Here is a 17,670-nt window from a genome sequence, read left to right as displayed (position 1 = left end):
CACACACTCATACACACTACACACACACACTCCCCCCACAGTCCACACACACACTCACTCCCCCCACAGTCCACACACACACACACACACACACTCTACACACACAGTCCACACACACACATACTCACACATACCACACACATACCACACACACACACACACACTCATACACACTACACACACACACACACACACAACCGCATACCACTCTATTTAGGGAACAAAGGCCTGCATAGGAAGATAACCGAAATAGGCAAGCCAGGCCTCTGAGGCCACTGTCCCTGCTACCTTCATGACCACTTCCTCCTCTGCCTACACTGTGGCAGTACCTTGACCTCTGTTCTGGGAACCCATAGCTCAGTAGCCTGCACTCGCCCTTGACTTTCATGTGGACACTTAGACCCTTGGGATCCACACAATCACGAACTCTTTCAGCCACTGTCCCCCGCCTTGCTTCTGTCAAGCTTAGTTTTTCTTTTACTCCTAGACTTCTTTCCCCAGAGTCCCTACGTGTATTTGTTACTCAAGTATCTGCTCTACTCAGGGAGCTACAGGATGGCTGTGAGGAAGGAACACCATATAATCCTTAAGCTAGTGTGAGCTCTAGAATGATAGATGCCCTGAGAAGGCCTTGCCTGACTGCCCACGCTCAGTGGCCTCGCTCCCTTTCCTCTCCCCATTGGTAGACAGAGCAAATGTTCTGATCTCAGCTTCTCGTGCAGGTTCCTTGGCCCTGTGTGTCCTCTACAGCCTATCCCCATGTCCCCACAGACCCTTGTTGTGGATGGAGCTCAGGATGCGTCACATCTGTCACCTTCAGCCAAGGGTGATCTCAAGTAGCCAGGTACAGAAAGCTCAGTGTAGAATTCCCTAAGGTCCTTTCTCAGCTGGCCTCCTGCCTCCTCATAGCTTTCTCTCTGCAGAAACCCCAACCCCTGACAAGCACCTGAGTTTGATCCCTGGAATGCATGTAAATGTGGAAAGAGAGACCAGACTCCCAAAGGTTGTCTTCTGACCTTCACACACATTTTGGGCTGCACTGTGTCCCTGCACCATTGCATACCCACACAACTGCAAGTTAAATTTAAAACAAACAAACAAACAAAAAAAACAAAAAAAACAAAACTCAAGTGCTACATCTAAGGTTTGTGCCAATATGTGTAATATATGACAAGGTATGTATGACATATATGATAAGGTATATATGACAGAAACAAACAAAAGCACACAAGGTATTATGACTGCTATTATTGTAATTATGATGCTTTGAAGATTTAATAAGAAATCTGAAAAAAAAAATAATCACTCACCTGGCCTGAATCATGATGATTCATAGTTGCCTCAGAGATTTAACAAAGTAACAGTACCAACTTCCCTTTCTTTCTAAGAATTATTGTGTCCTAAAGATATGCTAGTCATTGCTTTGGGTTACCCTTAAAACTAAGAGAAAAGTAACCCTCACATTCCAAGTGAGACACTGGGTGGGCATACGTTCAAACATGTGGTAGAAACATTCTAAATCCACAGCAAAATGGAACTGTTGGCCAAGGACACAGAGGAAGCCCCAGATGTCCTTCCTCATGTGGCATCTTCCCACGCATGGCTGGGTCACCAAAATATGGCCTGGGAAGGTTGCGGGGAGAGACGGGCACAAGTCCCCTCCTTACCTGATGTTACTTTTGTTATCAGATTTGACATAATCCTCCCCTTTGTTAGTAGAGGTCCTGTTCATATATATCCACTGCTGGTGCTCAGGTTTAGGGTAGGCCTCGTATTCAACGACCAAATCTACATTTTCTCCGTCCGTCACAAATACCGTGGTGTTCTTCACAGGAAAGATGTTGATGAATCCTTTTTCTAATCGGAACAGAGTAAGACAGCAATCAGTAGTCACGACTGACTAGAGCATGCGACATCAACTTAGGATCACAAAAATGGTGACAGACGATGGCTTCCAGTGTTGATGGGCACCATGGGAGAAGATGGGTGTCAGCTGCCTTTGCTCTTTGCCACCTCCTGGATGAGGCAGGGCACACGCTAAGCCCCGGATGTATACTGCTGCCTTGCTAGCAGTTCCCTGAAAGGTTCTACATCCACTTGCCTCCATGATCGATCATGAGGTTTAAGTTCAAGATATTATATTAAATAGCCCCTGCCTAGGCCCAGAAGAACTACAAATGTAGTAAAAGGGTACCACTGAGTCAAGGCAAGAATGAGCTCCAAAATGTGATAGAAATGCTGCCAAAAAGAAAAAAATATTATTTTGTATTTGAAGAAAATGATCACTAGCTCATTCATACCAAGTGTTGTCTGTTATCACACCACGGGTCATCAGTCAGACAATGCTTTAATGGGAAAACTGGGCTTTTACTGCTTATGGGGGAGAGGGGCGAATATTTTTTGGAATCGAGAAAAGGAAATTATTGCAAAGGGCGAATTTGAATTAAGGTACCGGGAAAGAGGACATTAAACTAGGGGAAAAGGACTGTTTAGCTAAACCAGTCATTAAAATATGGATAGCACTCTTCATTTATCAAAAATAGCAAAACTAATTTAAAATAAACCCAAGAATCTCGAGTGTGTTTCGAAGAAGCACAGGGAACTACACATGACAAACTGGCACGCTATGTTTCAGAACCAGTTAGCAATCGAGAGTTTCTTTTTTTAAATTATCTATTTTAAGTCTAAATCCTATAATTTCCATTTGAGAACTCTTCTTAAAATGGGTTAAGAGATGCACAAAGTACTATTTGCACGGGTTTCGATCACTCTTGACATGACAGAACATTGGTGAAGTAAATAATACAGCCTTAGAGATGGTTATGTAATAATCCAAGAGCGAGCTTGAAAAAGAGCAATAAGATAATTGCCGATATTATTTTTATAGCTACCATTTAGGGGATGGTGCTTACTATGTTCCAAGAACTGCCTCAGGCATTTTAGCACACATTTCATTTAATAATTATGACATTTATGCTTATAATCATTCTGGAACATAGAGCTGAAGCCTCTAATTTATAGATGAAAAACAGGTTATGGGTTTTCTGCATGTGTGTGTGTGTTTGTGTGTGTGTGTGTTTGATGTCTGTGTCTATGGTACATGCACATTTAGAGCATGGAGACTAGCCAAGTGGTGGTGGTATACACCTTTAATCCCAGCACTCCAGAGGCAGAGGCAGGTAGATCTCTGAGTTCGAGACCAGCCTAGTCTACAGAAGGAGTTCCAGGACTGTCAGAGCTCTACCAAGAAACTCTGTCTAGAACAGAACTCCAAGGGTCTTCCACTGAGCCAGAAATTCACCCTTTTGGAAAGACTGGCTAGCCAGGAAGCTCTCAGGATCTGCAGTCTCTGTTCCCTAGTCTTGGGATTACAGTCATGGGCAGCCATGCTTGGTTTTGTATATAAGTGCTGAGGATTTGAACTCAGCTCCTCATGGGTAGAACAAGCGTTCCTACCCACTAAGCCATCTCCTAGCCCCAGGTTAGAGATTTAGTGATAACTCCAATTTATAGGCAGTACTTGTAATCTCTAATTTATAGATAAAATTGATGATTTATGTTTAGATCCAGAGCCATATAGGCAAAGTCTAGCTTTGAACATGGGTCTAAGAGAAGCCAAGAATAGCTGTTTTTTTTTTAGAGTCTCTATACATTTTAAGCAAGAAAATAAGGATATGAATAAAATTGTATAATGAAAACTCATATACAAAAATATAAGCAAAATACTCCAATCTTTAAGAAGCAGCTACATCAAGTTAGAGTTTAAAGTTTATTCCACTTCATTTTCAAGTGCTTAAACTAACTGTGTTGTAAACTTTTACTGACTTTGCAAGTATCTATGTATACACAGAAGTTTGTCATTGTGGGGGTTTTGTTTGTTTGTTTGTTCATTTGCTTGCTTGATTTTGTTTTTTTGTTTTTGTTTTTGTTTTTTTAATTCTGTTTGATTGCCTAAAGGCTCAAGGTCAAAACCACAGTCCCGCGTCCTTCCTCTCTCCACAGGACTATTTTTAGTGGGGAATGAAAAAAAAAAATCATCCAAAATAAAAACTGGAGTTGGGGCTGGGAGTTTAGTTTAACCTGAATCACAAATGACACAACCCCTGCCATTCTTTATGAGAAGGGCTTTTTGGTTTGTTAGCTATTGATATGTTCAACGAATCAGTGTTGCTTCATAAGGTCATATATTCAGATAACTGCATAATCAAAAAAAAAAAAAAGGTCAGGTGACCATAGATAAAATGTGTAAGCAAGGCTAGAGAGCCGCTCAGTGGTTAAATCCTCTGCTCTTCCAGAGACCACAGGCTCAATCCCAGCACCCACATGGCAGCTCAAACCTGTGTGTAAATCCAGTTCCAGGGTTTCTGACCCTCTCACATAGACATACATGAGGCAAGACATCAATGAGCATAACATAAAAATAAACTATGCATATTTAAATATATATACAACAGGGCTGGAGAGATGGCTCAGCAGTTAAGAGCACTGACTGTTCTTCCAGAGGTCCTGAGTTCAATTCCCAGCAACCACATGGTGGCTCACAGCCATCTATAATGGAGATCCAATGCCCTCTTCTGGTGTGTCTGAAGACAGCGACAGTGTACTCATATAAATTAAATAAATAAATAAATAAATAAATCTTGAAATATATATATCAGTAGTCCTGGGTTTTCTGTAGCCTTACCTTGTCAATATAAGCATTCTGACTTGACTGTGAAGAATACCCCCGTGTTAAAGGCTTGGTTGCTAGCAAATGGACTTGTAGGAAGGGACCGGATCATGAGGGTCCTAAGTTCAACAATGGATTCCCTTTGAGGGAAATGGGTGGCTAGGGGTATGCCTATCTTGTGTCTGGCCCTTCCTGGCTGTTTCTTGACTGCCATAAGGTGAACGTCTCTTTTCTGCTACCTGCTCCACGATGTTCCAGAGCTGCCTCAAGTCCACAGACTTAGCGCATGAGCATAAATGAATCTTCCGTCCTTTAAACTGTTAGCATGTCAGGTATTTCGTCATGAAACAGAAGGCTGACAACACAGTCAGGTTGTTACATAGTGGGCTGAAGCCTTAGATTTCTACAGTGTAAGAAGGATTAAGATTCTACCTCAAATACTCCAACATAAATAGAAGGAATGCTAACAAAATTGTTAAAACAAACTTTCCTTTTTCAAGTGCTTCTGCATTAAAAAAAAAAATACCAGTACATTAACTTTTAATCAGGTTTAAACTCTATTGTCTGACACTCCCTTAAAATCTGTCTCATCTCTGTTTCCAATGTTGTGGGAACTGGAGATCATTGCCTCTGAAGAAGTACAGAGAAAAACTGGGGTACATTAGAAAAAGAAGTAGAAAAGCCCCTAACCTAAAACCAGGTCAGATTCTATCTGTGCGCGCGCGCACACACACACACACACACACACAAATATTACTGTGGGAGATGGTGGATATACTTATTTGCTTCACTACAGTAACATTTTTATAGCCTATATGCATTCCTGTAATATGTTGAATGCCTTCACTATACACTATATATCTCATATATACTCATAAATATATATATATATGTACATATGTACATATGTACATATATATATAGAGAGAGAGAGAGAGGGAGAGAGAGAGAAAGAGAGAGAGAGAAAGAGAGAGAGAGAAATAGAGAGAGAGAATGTCAGATAGTCAGAAAGTCTCATTATCTCACCGCTATGTTGGATCCAAACCCCACTCCTAGTCCCTACAGAATTAGCCTTTGTCTCTTCCTGTTCCTGTCCCAACACAACCCAGCCCTGACCCACAACAAAACCAGATTCAGATTTCATAGCCACAGAGCTTTCCAGTCACACATTTCTAATTCTTGGAAACTGATGAATGGATTTTTTAAAAATCCGATTACATACAACAATATGCTCAAAACATCCTAATTGCTTTCTGGAGCTGAAGAGGGTATATCAACATGCTCCCTAATCAACTTAGCAAATTAGTGCTTATGGAGTTTAATATTTTAAAAGCATAGCCTTCTAGTCAAATTAATAAATGGCTCACGATCACAGTTGGGGACAGAGGAGCACACTTTGTGTGTGATGACTCTATAATTACAAGAGAAGTGTCTTCTCTGTGTTCATCTGTTGAGAGACTTTCCATTAGAACTTGGGCAGAAGCACCAGATTTTTATGATGTTACTACAGGAGAGAGGGAAAAAAAAACCCACAGAGCTCTGTTCCATGAATTACTGCAATCGGGGTGGGGCGAGGAGTAGGATGCAAGCAAACAGTGCGTTGTTTTATTAATGCTTACAAAGATGAGCTTCACTGTTCTACACGGGTGTTATCAAAGGCAAGCACCAAGAAAACGGTACCATTAAAAAGGCTTACATATTAATTGCAATAAAGACAGAAAACAAAAATAAAAAAATAAAAATTAGGTGAAGTCAAACAACATCCAGAAGGCAAAAACCAAAACAAACAAACCTATGAATGAAATATTTTGGGGAAAACTATTATTGGTTTGGATAAATTAGAAATAACAGGAACACTCTACTGCTCGGCTTCTCTTTAAGTAGTTGCCTCAAAAATAAATACTTGTGGACTTTCTTGCATCCAGAAGACCAAAGCTACACCTACGACTGTACAGAGCAGCTGTGGTGAACCTGGGGGCAGAGGAGACCCTGAGGACCCTTCCTTGAGGCTCTCTGGGACCAGCGCGGCTCTCCTGATGGTGTGAGCCAGCAATGAACTCCAGGGCTACAGAGATGGAGAAGAACAAACGGGCTGGAGAAGCCCAAGTCATCACAGACCACAAGGGACCAAAGCCAACAACTGACAAACAGCATGTTCCAGAACACAGACAAGTACCCCAGGCTCTACACATCTCTGAGGCCTGGCAAAGAGCATCTCTGGTCATTGCAAAACTTGAGCCATTGCAAAACTTGCGTGGGGAGGGGAAGGTGGGCGCACAGAGTGACACATCTGAACTTCAGTGACAGTTCTCTCCTGTCTTTTGGGTAAACTGGTAGGATCTGGTTTTGTGTTCTGCTGCCAAGATGCTCCAGGAATAATATTCATTCATTCATTCATTCGGTGATAATAAATTCTAAGAATTGGTTCTTAGAATCCCATTTGCATAAAAAGGAAACTATCTAGTAATTTCTCCTTTCACTATTGCCCGTAATTTATACATTCCCATAGAGATATTTACCTACTACTTTCAAGGTTGTTGTGACATTTGCTGATCCAAAAGTATTATTGGCATAACACATGAACACTCCGGAGTCGTTAACTCTTGCTGAGCTGATAGTCAGTGTCTCCTGGCGTTCGTAATTGAAGTTACCCCGATGCCAGCTATTTTGCTTTACCAGGGCTTTGTTGCTATGAGGCTTTCAGAAGGGAAGGGAAAGAAAAAATATCAAAGATTACCATATAATTTATATTCAGGATCTTTCCTAAATTAAAAATAGCAGCAATTAACTTCTCCATATTAGCATTCATTATACACAACTGAGGGGGAGTAATAAAACGTCGAGACAAGCCTGTCACTGGGACCCTTCATATCCCAGGATTATATTGAAAGATAGTCATTATGAACGATTGGGAAATACAGGAAAATTCATTCCAAGTTCTCTGCAGTATTAGATTTTCAGAGTCACCATGCAAGAAATATTGTAGAATACCGATATGTCATAGTGAGTCAGCACATGTATGTCATATTAACATTTCCTTTTTGTTTCCTTTTCCTCTTTGAGACAGGATCTCCGCGTAGACCAGGATTGCTTCTAATTCCCTGTGTAGCCAAGAATGACCTTGAACTTCCATCCCACCTGCCTCCCTCCACCTGAGCGCGTGGATCACAGGCATATGTCCCCAACAAGCCTGGTTTACGATGTGCTATGCATTGATCCCAGGGATTCATGCATGCCAGGCAAGTACTCGATCAACCAAGATCCATCCCCAGCCCCACCAGCACCCTTTACTCTTTTCCATGTGTGAATTTAACAACCAAAAGAAGCCATATAACCTTTTTATTAGCATTTAGTATCTTAAAACATAAAATTAAAAGCATAAGATGTATATATTGACTTGGACATTCACCACCATAATTATTAACCCAATAGAATTTTCTTAAGGACCGTAAGGATAAAGGCTCAGGACGCCTCCAAGACAACATCACAAATTGTTCGTGCAGGCTGACCAGAAAGGACTGTGGCTCTGGCCTTCGGGCATCACTCTTGTGATCCATCTGCAGACCAGACATGGAGAGATGCTTGGAAGTACCATGGTAAAACCTTCATTATCGGCAACTCCACTAAAAAGGATTTGAAGAAGTCTAACTCTGCATTCTGCATCTTCCAAATCTGATATCATCTGCACACAGTCCCATTACAGTGGAGAAAACAATAGCATCAACAATGCTGTTATCAGCGAGCAAGAGCTGATACAAAGACCAAGGGTGATGGCCAGCTATGGCTACGTTGCCCAGCAATGTTAGCGAGTGCTGGTAATGGGAACACTGCTGGAAAGGAGCTTGGCAGGAGCCTAAGGTCCTCAGATCACCTGTGTCTAAGGCTCATAACAGAAGACAAAAGTTCCACGATACTGACTACAATGATGCTTGGAATGGCACAAATATCCATTGGGTAAATGAGACAATAAAGATTATGTCCGGGTAGGAAATAACAGAAATGAAATGCTGACATCACTTAAGACAGCTTGTATCTATACAATGCCAGCACCTGGAAGCCAAGTCAGAAAGATGGCTACAGGTTCAAGGCTAGCTTGGACTACAATAGTAAGAATCTATCACAAGCAAAGCATCAGTCTTAAAGCTACAACCAAGTGGTAATGCATGGAATAGAGAGAGATGAGAGAACCATGGGAAACGTGTGGGCTACCTGGCATTAATAAACACTAGCCACTTGAGACCATGGAGTACTTCAAATGCTGTAGTTGTGACTCCACATAAAATATATCCTAGATTCTGAATTATTAGATGCAGAATACATTAATAACATTTATGTTAATTTTAGTAGGAAATGATATTTCATATTACTGGGTCAAATATGGCATTTTAAAAAAATCACTTATTTTTGGAATGTGCCTATCAGAAAAACTTAAATGACCTGTACAGCTCACATTATATTTCTATTATATATACAGCATTGCTAGCTACAAACATAGACAATACCTTTCTTTTTTTTTCCTTGTATAATTATAGCTTAAGAATTTTTCTTCAAAGCCAGGCAGTGGTGGTGCATGCCTTTAATCCAAGCACTTGGGAGGCAGAGGCAGGCGGATTTCTAAGTTCGAGGCCAGCTTGGTCTACAGAGTGAGTTCCAGAACTCAGAGAAACCCTGTCTTGAAAACAAACAAACAAACAAACAAAAAGAATTTTTCTTCAGGACTGGGAACTGAAGGCCTCACACACGCAAAGCAAAGGGTCTGTAATGAAGCTAACATCACATCCAGCCCACAGTATTTGGAATCCTGTTACATTAAAATAAGCATACATAAAAGTTGATGGCCCAAGGTTTATTAAAAAGAAGAGAGTCTGTTTGGCTGGGAGAACTTGATCAAGTCAAAGACACACCTAGCCCTGGTCTTTGTTCCTAAAAGGTGTGACTTAACAAATAGGGATTTCCATGCCTTTCTAATATTGTCCTCAGCAGATCGGGAGCCATCCCTTCTAGGTTGTTTCATAGTGGTAGAAACCTGCCATTTCAGTGTACAGGATCACTATATCCTACGATAAGCCAAAATGAGCCACATCCTCACATTGGCCTTTAGGCTGCTGTTTCTGCCTTCTGTGCCAAAGCCACAGTGATCAAGAACAGATGGGATACCACTCTCCCTAGGGTCAGAGAGTCCCCAAAAGGGCACTAAGTGCAAGGTCTGAGATGGTCAGTGCAGAACAAAATAGCTTGGTCAAAAATGATGTGCTAGCTAACACCCAAAGTCAAAGACCTTAATTTAGCATACTGCCAAGCTCAGCACTGAAAGCCAATAGAAAGCTTACTGTTCGGAGGCATTAGAAAAGCTGGCCAAGATGAGCAAGCACTGTGTAAACCCCAAGACTTTTATGCTTGAACAAATAATCACAACAACTCTTAAGATCTCGTGGTAGCCTCACTTTCTCATGAGTGAAGCTTCCTCTCAATGCTCAAGATCAAACATTATGGATTTTTTTAAAAAAATAATCTAATAGTGCTAACAGCATTCCAAATTATGCCAAAGGATCAATAAAAGATTCATGGTGAACCCTGGCAGAGGGCCAAGAGTCCCATCTGCAAGTCACACATTGCATGCTGTCTGCACATGATTTGGTTTTTCTTTAACCCTTGGAGGCCCACATTGGGATCTCCCCAAAGAGCTCCTAACACCAAAGACGTAGCTACCATTGCCAGTGGGTTAATTGGGAATGGCATGCGGGGCTCCTGGGAAACGGTTCAGAGCAAAACTGCCTGGGGAAAATTGAATTTCTCATCTTAAAAGGGCTAATTTTCAAGTATACACAGGCTCAAATACACACACAAAGTCTAAATTGTTCTCTCATCTGAAATCAAGGATTATAGAAAGCCAATTAATATGGGATTGTGCTCTGTAAGGTTAGCCCAAAATCCATACAGAAGCTATTATTTGTATTACATTAGAGGGTCTGAAAACTAAAACTTGTTTCTCTGAGGTATTGGTTTGAAAGAATGAGTCTCCAGTACGATCCAACCTCCAGGTCAGTGGCAGGCTTTGTAGACAAAGCAAGTTATCATCCATCAAGATCTGTACAAATACCATCACTATGCGGATCACCATGGTTATACGTTTCGTACCATACTCTGTATGCAGGCATGAAATTGCCAATGTTGAACACTCGCCAAGAGGAGGAAGAGGAAAAATAAATGTATTTCTTTTTTTCTATTTCACATTCCCACATGTAAGAGAAAGGGGAACTGAAGATGGCTAGACAATTGTCTCATTACTTAAAAGTAGAAGAGAAACTCAGTCAGTGGGAATTTTAATGGATAATTAAGTTTTAAAACCTTGTTATTGAGTCTTTAAGATAAAAACAAAAAGTAAGGAATATCCAAAATAAAATGTCTAAAATCAGTTAGACAGTGTCCTTCCCTCACAGGTGTAAGGCCTTTGGATTCAAGCCTTAGCACTGAAAGAAAAAGGGATGGGGAAAGGAAGGATTTGGCTAAGATTTATTTAAGACATGTCCAGCACAGCATCTGACATATAGTAGGATTCAATGCATATTTGTCAACTGAATGAGAACATAAACTCATCCAAATGTTTCACATTAAAGATAACCATTTTATTAATACTCCACAGGGGAAAAAAAACCAAAAACGAATGGAAAGCCATTAACAATTTAATCTCAGGGAACCAGCCTCAAAGGGGGAAATCCAAGCTGCACAAAGAGAACCCCATATCCCAGATGATGTGGCCATTCTGCGGGGATCAGAAGAGCTTTGTGGGCCATTCATAACGGCATTTCTTCTTCATAAGAAGAAGGGGGAGAGGTATTGACGACTCTTTCTGTCACCTGGCCTAAGCAGACAATAGTTTTACCTGAAGTATACGTTAGCTGACTGATATACAGTTATTCATTTATTTTGTTTTGTTTTCTTTTTAATTTCTTTACTAAAGTCATTAAAAAAAAACAGTGCTAAGTAATAACCTGAGAGATGCCCTCTCTTTTCTCAAAATATAGTAACAATGTGGTAGTTATTTATCACTAATAATAAACACACATGCTGTAGTATACAAACTTAGACAGCATGTGAACATACTCCTGGCTAGTTGCTAACAGCTATTCGTACCAGCAGAGTCACCCCTGGCCAGTTTTATAGAGAACCTGTACAATCAGGCCCCACAGAAACCACAGCACATGATAGGAATTAAACAGCACTCACCTGAGGGTTCACCTTTAGCCACATGGAGTTCACAGAAGTAGACACATCTTTTATGGTGCAAATCACCGTAAATGTGTCCCCTTCCTTAAGGAGGTGACTTGTTTCAGGCACAGACACGAGTGGGATAGCCTTGATGGCTAAAAAGAAGAGAAACGCAGCCCTGACGTCAGTCCTTCCTTCACAGCGGGAATTTCAACTTGTCATATTTTTAACGCACTTCTTTTTAAAAATTATTTTAGTCTTAGCTATTAGTGTGTATCTTTGTATGCGTACACCATATGTGTGGGGTGTCTGAGAAAGCCGAGCAGTAGGGTGTAAAATACCCTGTGGTTGGAGTTATTGGCTGATATAGGCCACCTGAGGTGGGAGCTGGGATCCGAGCTGACCTGTGAGAAGAGCAGGCAGCAGGCACTCCTGACTTCTGAGCTAACCTCTCCAGACCCAACATTGCTTTTTCTTGACTGTGCACAGCTTGTGTTATATATCATTAAATAAAATACAAAGCACAATACTAACGGATCTATATTGTTTCCTACAAGCAAACTCATTCATGCCGAGTGGAAAGCACAGGAGCACCCAGTGAGAGATCATAAATACTTCTGGCTTTTCCCCTTGGGTGGCAGAGGGCAGCCCGAGAAAGCGGGCAGAGGGCAGCCCGAGAAAGCAGGTTTAATCTTTACCCTTGATGATTTCTTGAGGACCTAGTGTACTATAGCTAATGATAATCTTTCAGCCAAATGGGTACCTTTCCCATATTTTATACAATCACACCTTGCTTGCTTCTAAAAACTCCAGGTTTTAAATAATTAAAACTCCCTTCATTTTAATGAGTATAGTGTTTCAAAAGCAGATTAAAAATTCTCCTCATTAGTTGAATCCCAAAGTGATGCTGAATTAGAGAACCTCAAATATAAAGCCTAGTTTATCTCCTGGTGATGTCCTGGTAACAAGTTCCATGGGTTGTGGGCACTTTCTTTCCCAGAGCTTGAATGGCTTGGGAACCAATCAGCTACAGGAAAAAAAATCAGGTCACGTGTCCATTCAAATTAAAGCATAAACCCCTTGTAGACTAATATCCTTAAATTAAATCTGTCCCTTGAGTAGGAACACTTGTGGTAAGGCTGTCACCTTGGGATGCCATAAACTAGCAGATTTAATGACCACCTTAGCTAGCAGCAGCTATGGATCTGTCTCTCTGGAAGAATCCACAAATGTCTGCCATTACCTGAAAGGTGGTGAGCTTACTAGTGGCTGTGTCCTGATGCCCTAGGCTAAGTGGAAAGAGAGAGATCAGACCCATAAATAGGGTCTCCCCCACCCACAGAATGTAAGAAGGAGGCCATACCTGCCCTCACTTTGAGGGTGAATTTATCAGACCGCATCCAAGCGCCCTCGCGCCAGGCAACACATCGGACACACAGCCGGTGGTAGGCGCGCTTCACGTTTTTGATGGTGATGCCAGCCTTGGGGTTTGGGACAAACGTCAGGTCCGTGGGGAGAGATTTCCCATTACACTCAATGAGGGAATAATTGGACACCTGTGGGTCTGTCAGAGGGCAGCGGACCAGCGCGTCGCTGTCTTCTTTGCCAAACAAGGGAAGGTCAACCAGGAAAAGTACGGCAGGATCTGTGAAGCAGAACAAAAGGCCATTGGGCTGGGTGTGGAGACAATGAAAACACTTTGCTTGCTTGTTTGTTTGTTTGTTTAAACAGGGTCTCACTATGCAGCCCTGGCTGGTCTGGAACTTGCTGGTAGACCAGGCTGGCCTCTAACTCAGAGATCCACCCGCCTCAGCTGTGATTAAAGTCGTGTACCACCACAACCTGCTCTCTGAAAAAAAAGATTTAAAAGATTACAAGCTTGAATAACACAATGGATTTCAAAGTTTGCTATTTTACTTTACACTCGTGATTCTGTGCTAGCTTGTTCTTGGATAGACCATGTGCATGAGGACCGAAGACTGGAAGGGAGGCGTTAGATCTCCTGGAACTGGAGTCCTAAGTGGTTGTGAGCTGCCCAGTGTGGGTCTGGCAACCAAACTGGGTCCTCTGCAAAAGCAGCAGGTGCTCTTAAAGGCTGAGCACACACTGAAAGGCCTCCAACACACCAGCTTGTTATGTGGCTATTAAGGTCCTCATGCTTATAGGCAAGCACTCGCTTGACTGCCAAGCTATCCTCTCAGCCCTCTGGAATTCTGTTTTCAAATGATCTTTTCCACTTGGAAATCAAATGTTAATGCACACACAAACGGAATCTGTTACCACTGAAATGTATTTGTTTTATCATTTAATTAAAAGACAAAAAAAAACCAAAACACAAACAAAGCAACAAAAACCATCAGAAGCTGCAGTTGGTTTTCTGTCTATACTTTCTCAGTCATCAGGGTGTAGGAGCCTCCCAAAAGTGTCACTTCTTTCCTGTCCGTGGCACACACTAGTTAAGGGTCTAAACGTGACTGGAGGGTGTGAGCTGCCTGGCTAAGTCAGCGACCTCCCCAGACGAGCAAGTCTCTATGAAGGAACTCACGAAGCCCATGATGGTACTTTCGTTGCTGCCTAGAAATTACAAAATGTCTTCCCCAAAGTGCGGGTGGGCCCAACAGTTCTGAAGCTGAACCCTGAAGCTAAGCTGTGGCTTATCGCTGAGCACGTCTCCTCAGCTGCCCACTTAAGGAAGGACAACTGATAAAGCAGGCAGAGGCACAGTCAATTTCACAGCGGTCTTCTGAGGCAGCTTCATTAACCCCTGTTTGAGCATGCTAAGGTTTGTATAATTGTGTCTCCCTAACAATCCCCTGAGGGAGACTGCTCATCTTATCTGAGAACCAAAGGGAGAAATGGAGATCCTAGGCAGCACACCTTCCAGGCACAAGGAAACATCCACCATAGATTCACAGAGCTGCAAGCATGCTATACATGACAGACCCAGTCCCTACACAACTGGTGCTACAACCAGGTGCCTTCTCTTAGACTGACATTAGCTTTGTTTTACATCACCCAAAAGGATACTGCCCTGTGGGTTCTTGACATGATAGCAAACACACATCCACAAACGGCTGAATGCGTCTAGGAAATGAGGTGTAGGACTCTAACTGCCACATCTTTGTCTTTTGTTTCCAAGAGGCTATAATTGCTGAAGAGAACCAACTCCAAACGAGCTTATGACTGACAAGGGATGCTTAGCTGTCTGAGTTGTTTTCTGGAATTTACTCCTTGAGAGTGGGCCAAGTCTTTTGAAGTGTTAGTCTGTTCTGGCCTTTTGAGGCCTTGGGCTCCCTGAAGTGTTTTTACTAAGTGGGTATATTTAGTATCTCAAGGCATTAAAATACAGCTTTCCCAAAGGGCCTAATTTATTCTCGGGGTTGACTCCAAGCACCAGGACAAATGGGTTAACCAGACTGTAATCCAGTTCCGGCCTCGCGGATCCCCCAGTCAGGTCACACTCAAAGCCATGAGGAAGCTGGCGAAGAAAACCATCTATGGTTGGCTTCCTTGAACCAGCCAGCCAAATTCTGCCTGTGGTTTGGTCACCTCCGTGTCACTTAAGAGAACAGGGTACCAAACACTGCCCAGCACAGCAACCCAGAAGCCGAGCATTTACCTCTAACAAACACGTAAATAGAGCTCCTGAGGCCATTGCTGTTGATGCACGTGTATTTGCCCGTGTGTGTGGCCTCCGCCTTCTCCTGGATCCATGCATTATGCTTATTCTCAATCATTTTATCGAAGATCTCGAAAGTCCACTTGACAAAGTCAGGATCAATGCACGTCAGCCTGAGGGTGTCGCCAGCTTCAACTATTAACTCTGACTGCGCCGGCTGGATGGATGGCAGAGACGGCTCCCCCGGACTCACAGATGGCTGAGGCGTGGCTGCTGCCAAGAAAAACAAGGACTGTGTTGAGTGTGAGCTGTCTTGGCGAAATAAAGCCTTTCTTCTAATATTGAGTTCCATTCTCGACCGTGTACGCTACCATAAAAATAGCCCTGCTATTTGTGGATGCAAAGGGAATTCTGTCTAAAGTTTAAATTCATCTATAAAGTTATTTTCTGCAGCCTTAAGTTAGTCCTATAGGGTCACACTTGGTGTACAAGCTGCCGAGCTGGACACACAGCTTTCTCTGGGTCAGCCATGCCCAATGATGATGGTTTGTCCTTGTCGAGTTGCTACACGAACATTCACCTTAAAAACCACAGCAATGTCTTACACCATGGAGGGAAACCAGAAACAAAACTGAGGTGCATGATGTATTCCTCAGTGGTGTAGCCACTGGTAAGTCACCCTTGCTCAAGTAAGAGAGTCCCAAACCCTACTTATGAAAGTCAATGCCAGAGGCAAAACAAAAAGACTCTGGGAAGGGGGGGGGGCTACAGAAGAGGCTGACAGGGATGGACAGGGGAGGCAGGATAGCAGTAAGCAGGTATGATACACACACATACATACACACACATGAGCACACACATACATATGTACATATAAATATATATACTATAATACACTGTGTATATACTATATGTATATACTATATATTGTATAGTGCATATATATGCATATATACTATAGTGTATATACATTACATATGTATAATATATATTTAGTATGTATGTGTACATAACTTAAAAAGTACATTAAAAAGAATATACGTGACAGAAGGACATCTTTTTGATTTTCTTCAAGCTTTAGAATTCACCTATTTTCAAACAATACTCCTTACAAGACATTCCACACAGAAATAATATCTACATATCTGCAAACATTACAGGAAAAAAATGACTGTATCATCAAAATTAGACCATGGGCTGTTTACCACATATGTTGGCTTCCAATGTGATCAACTTCACGCCTAGAGTATCCATGTTAGTGTGACATACGTTCTTTACATACATTTCAGAGTTAAAGAGGGAACACTGCTCTAGGAGCCAGGGTAAAAAGCTCTCTCAGGCAAGCCTGGCCACCTGTGTTATAGGCCGGGGGATAGAACCAATTCCTAAATGTTACCCTCTGACCCCTGAAGGCACATGAGTGAACACAGGCACACACTGCTAATACAAATAAAAATGTTTTGAAAGGACTCCACTCCAGTACCAGCGTACATGAACTACAGCTAGAAGTTTAGACTGAAGAAGAAGAGGTGGGCTGGGCCTTGGTCCTCTCAGATGAGCGGGAGGACAAGGCTGCTGAGAACTAGACAGCAAGAACCCCCCCCCCCCCCGAAAGCCCTGTGTGGTGCACCTGGCTAGAAAACAGTCCACAGGGATGCACGGTAGGTAAGGTTGACAACACAGCGGACCATCAGGAGCCCCCACATCTCAGCAGAAGTGTGGGCCAAGCTGCAGGATGATTGGCACTCAGGCATGACTTCAGGACAGAACCCCCCAAACGAGGGTTCTACCAGCCAGAAGCAGGTAGGAAAGCCACGAAAAGGCTGGTTTTGTTGTTTTTAAATCACTGAAAAGGAGAGAGGGAGAGGAGGAGAGGAGGGAGGCTGAAGCAAAGGGAAGAGGCAAGACCATGCATTTAGAAAGTGCCAGAAAAAGGGAAAGTTGAGGCAGATGCCACACAGTAGGACCACACAGACCAAAAACATGTCCTCTAAGATAAGGTTACAGAAAGACTGGATCTGGCCAGCCATGATGGCTCACACCTTTAATCCCAGCGCTTGAGAGGTAGGGGCAGTCAGAAGTCCATGAATTTGAGACTAGCCTGGTCTACATAGTGGGGCCCTGTCTCAAATCTCAAACTCACTCACTCTCTCTCTCTCTCTCTCTCTCTCTC

General features: G+C 42.4%; 1 protein-coding gene across 5 annotated transcripts in view; it reads right to left on the bottom strand.

The window, feature by feature from the left end:
- Kit (KIT proto-oncogene, receptor tyrosine kinase) overlaps window positions 1-17,670 on the bottom strand; it is a 79,413-nt gene that overhangs the window by 30,925 nt on the left and 30,818 nt on the right. For 3 of the 5 annotated variants that reach the window (XM_031342769.1, XM_031342771.1, XM_031342773.1), the window contains exons 2-6: window positions 15,498-15,770; window positions 13,242-13,523; window positions 11,897-12,033; window positions 7,189-7,366; window positions 1,668-1,857 (exon numbers count right to left, since the gene is read on the bottom strand). In XM_031342769.1, the coding sequence (XP_031198629.1) occupies window positions 1,668-1,857; window positions 7,189-7,366; window positions 11,897-12,033; window positions 13,242-13,523; window positions 15,498-15,770 (1,060 nt within the window). The remainder of the gene's footprint in view (window positions 1-1,667; window positions 1,858-7,188; window positions 7,367-11,896; window positions 12,034-13,241; window positions 13,524-15,497; window positions 15,771-17,670) is intronic. The other 2 variants (XM_031342770.1, XM_031342772.1) reach the window with 1 other exon arrangement.

Source organism: Mastomys coucha, unplaced genomic scaffold (assembly GCF_008632895.1).
Source record: "Mastomys coucha isolate ucsf_1 unplaced genomic scaffold, UCSF_Mcou_1 pScaffold22, whole genome shotgun sequence".
Classification (NCBI taxonomy): Eukaryota; Metazoa; Chordata; class Mammalia; order Rodentia; family Muridae; genus Mastomys; species Mastomys coucha.
Note: the sequence above shows the minus strand (reverse complement) of the source record. Positions and strands in the feature narration are given on the sequence as shown.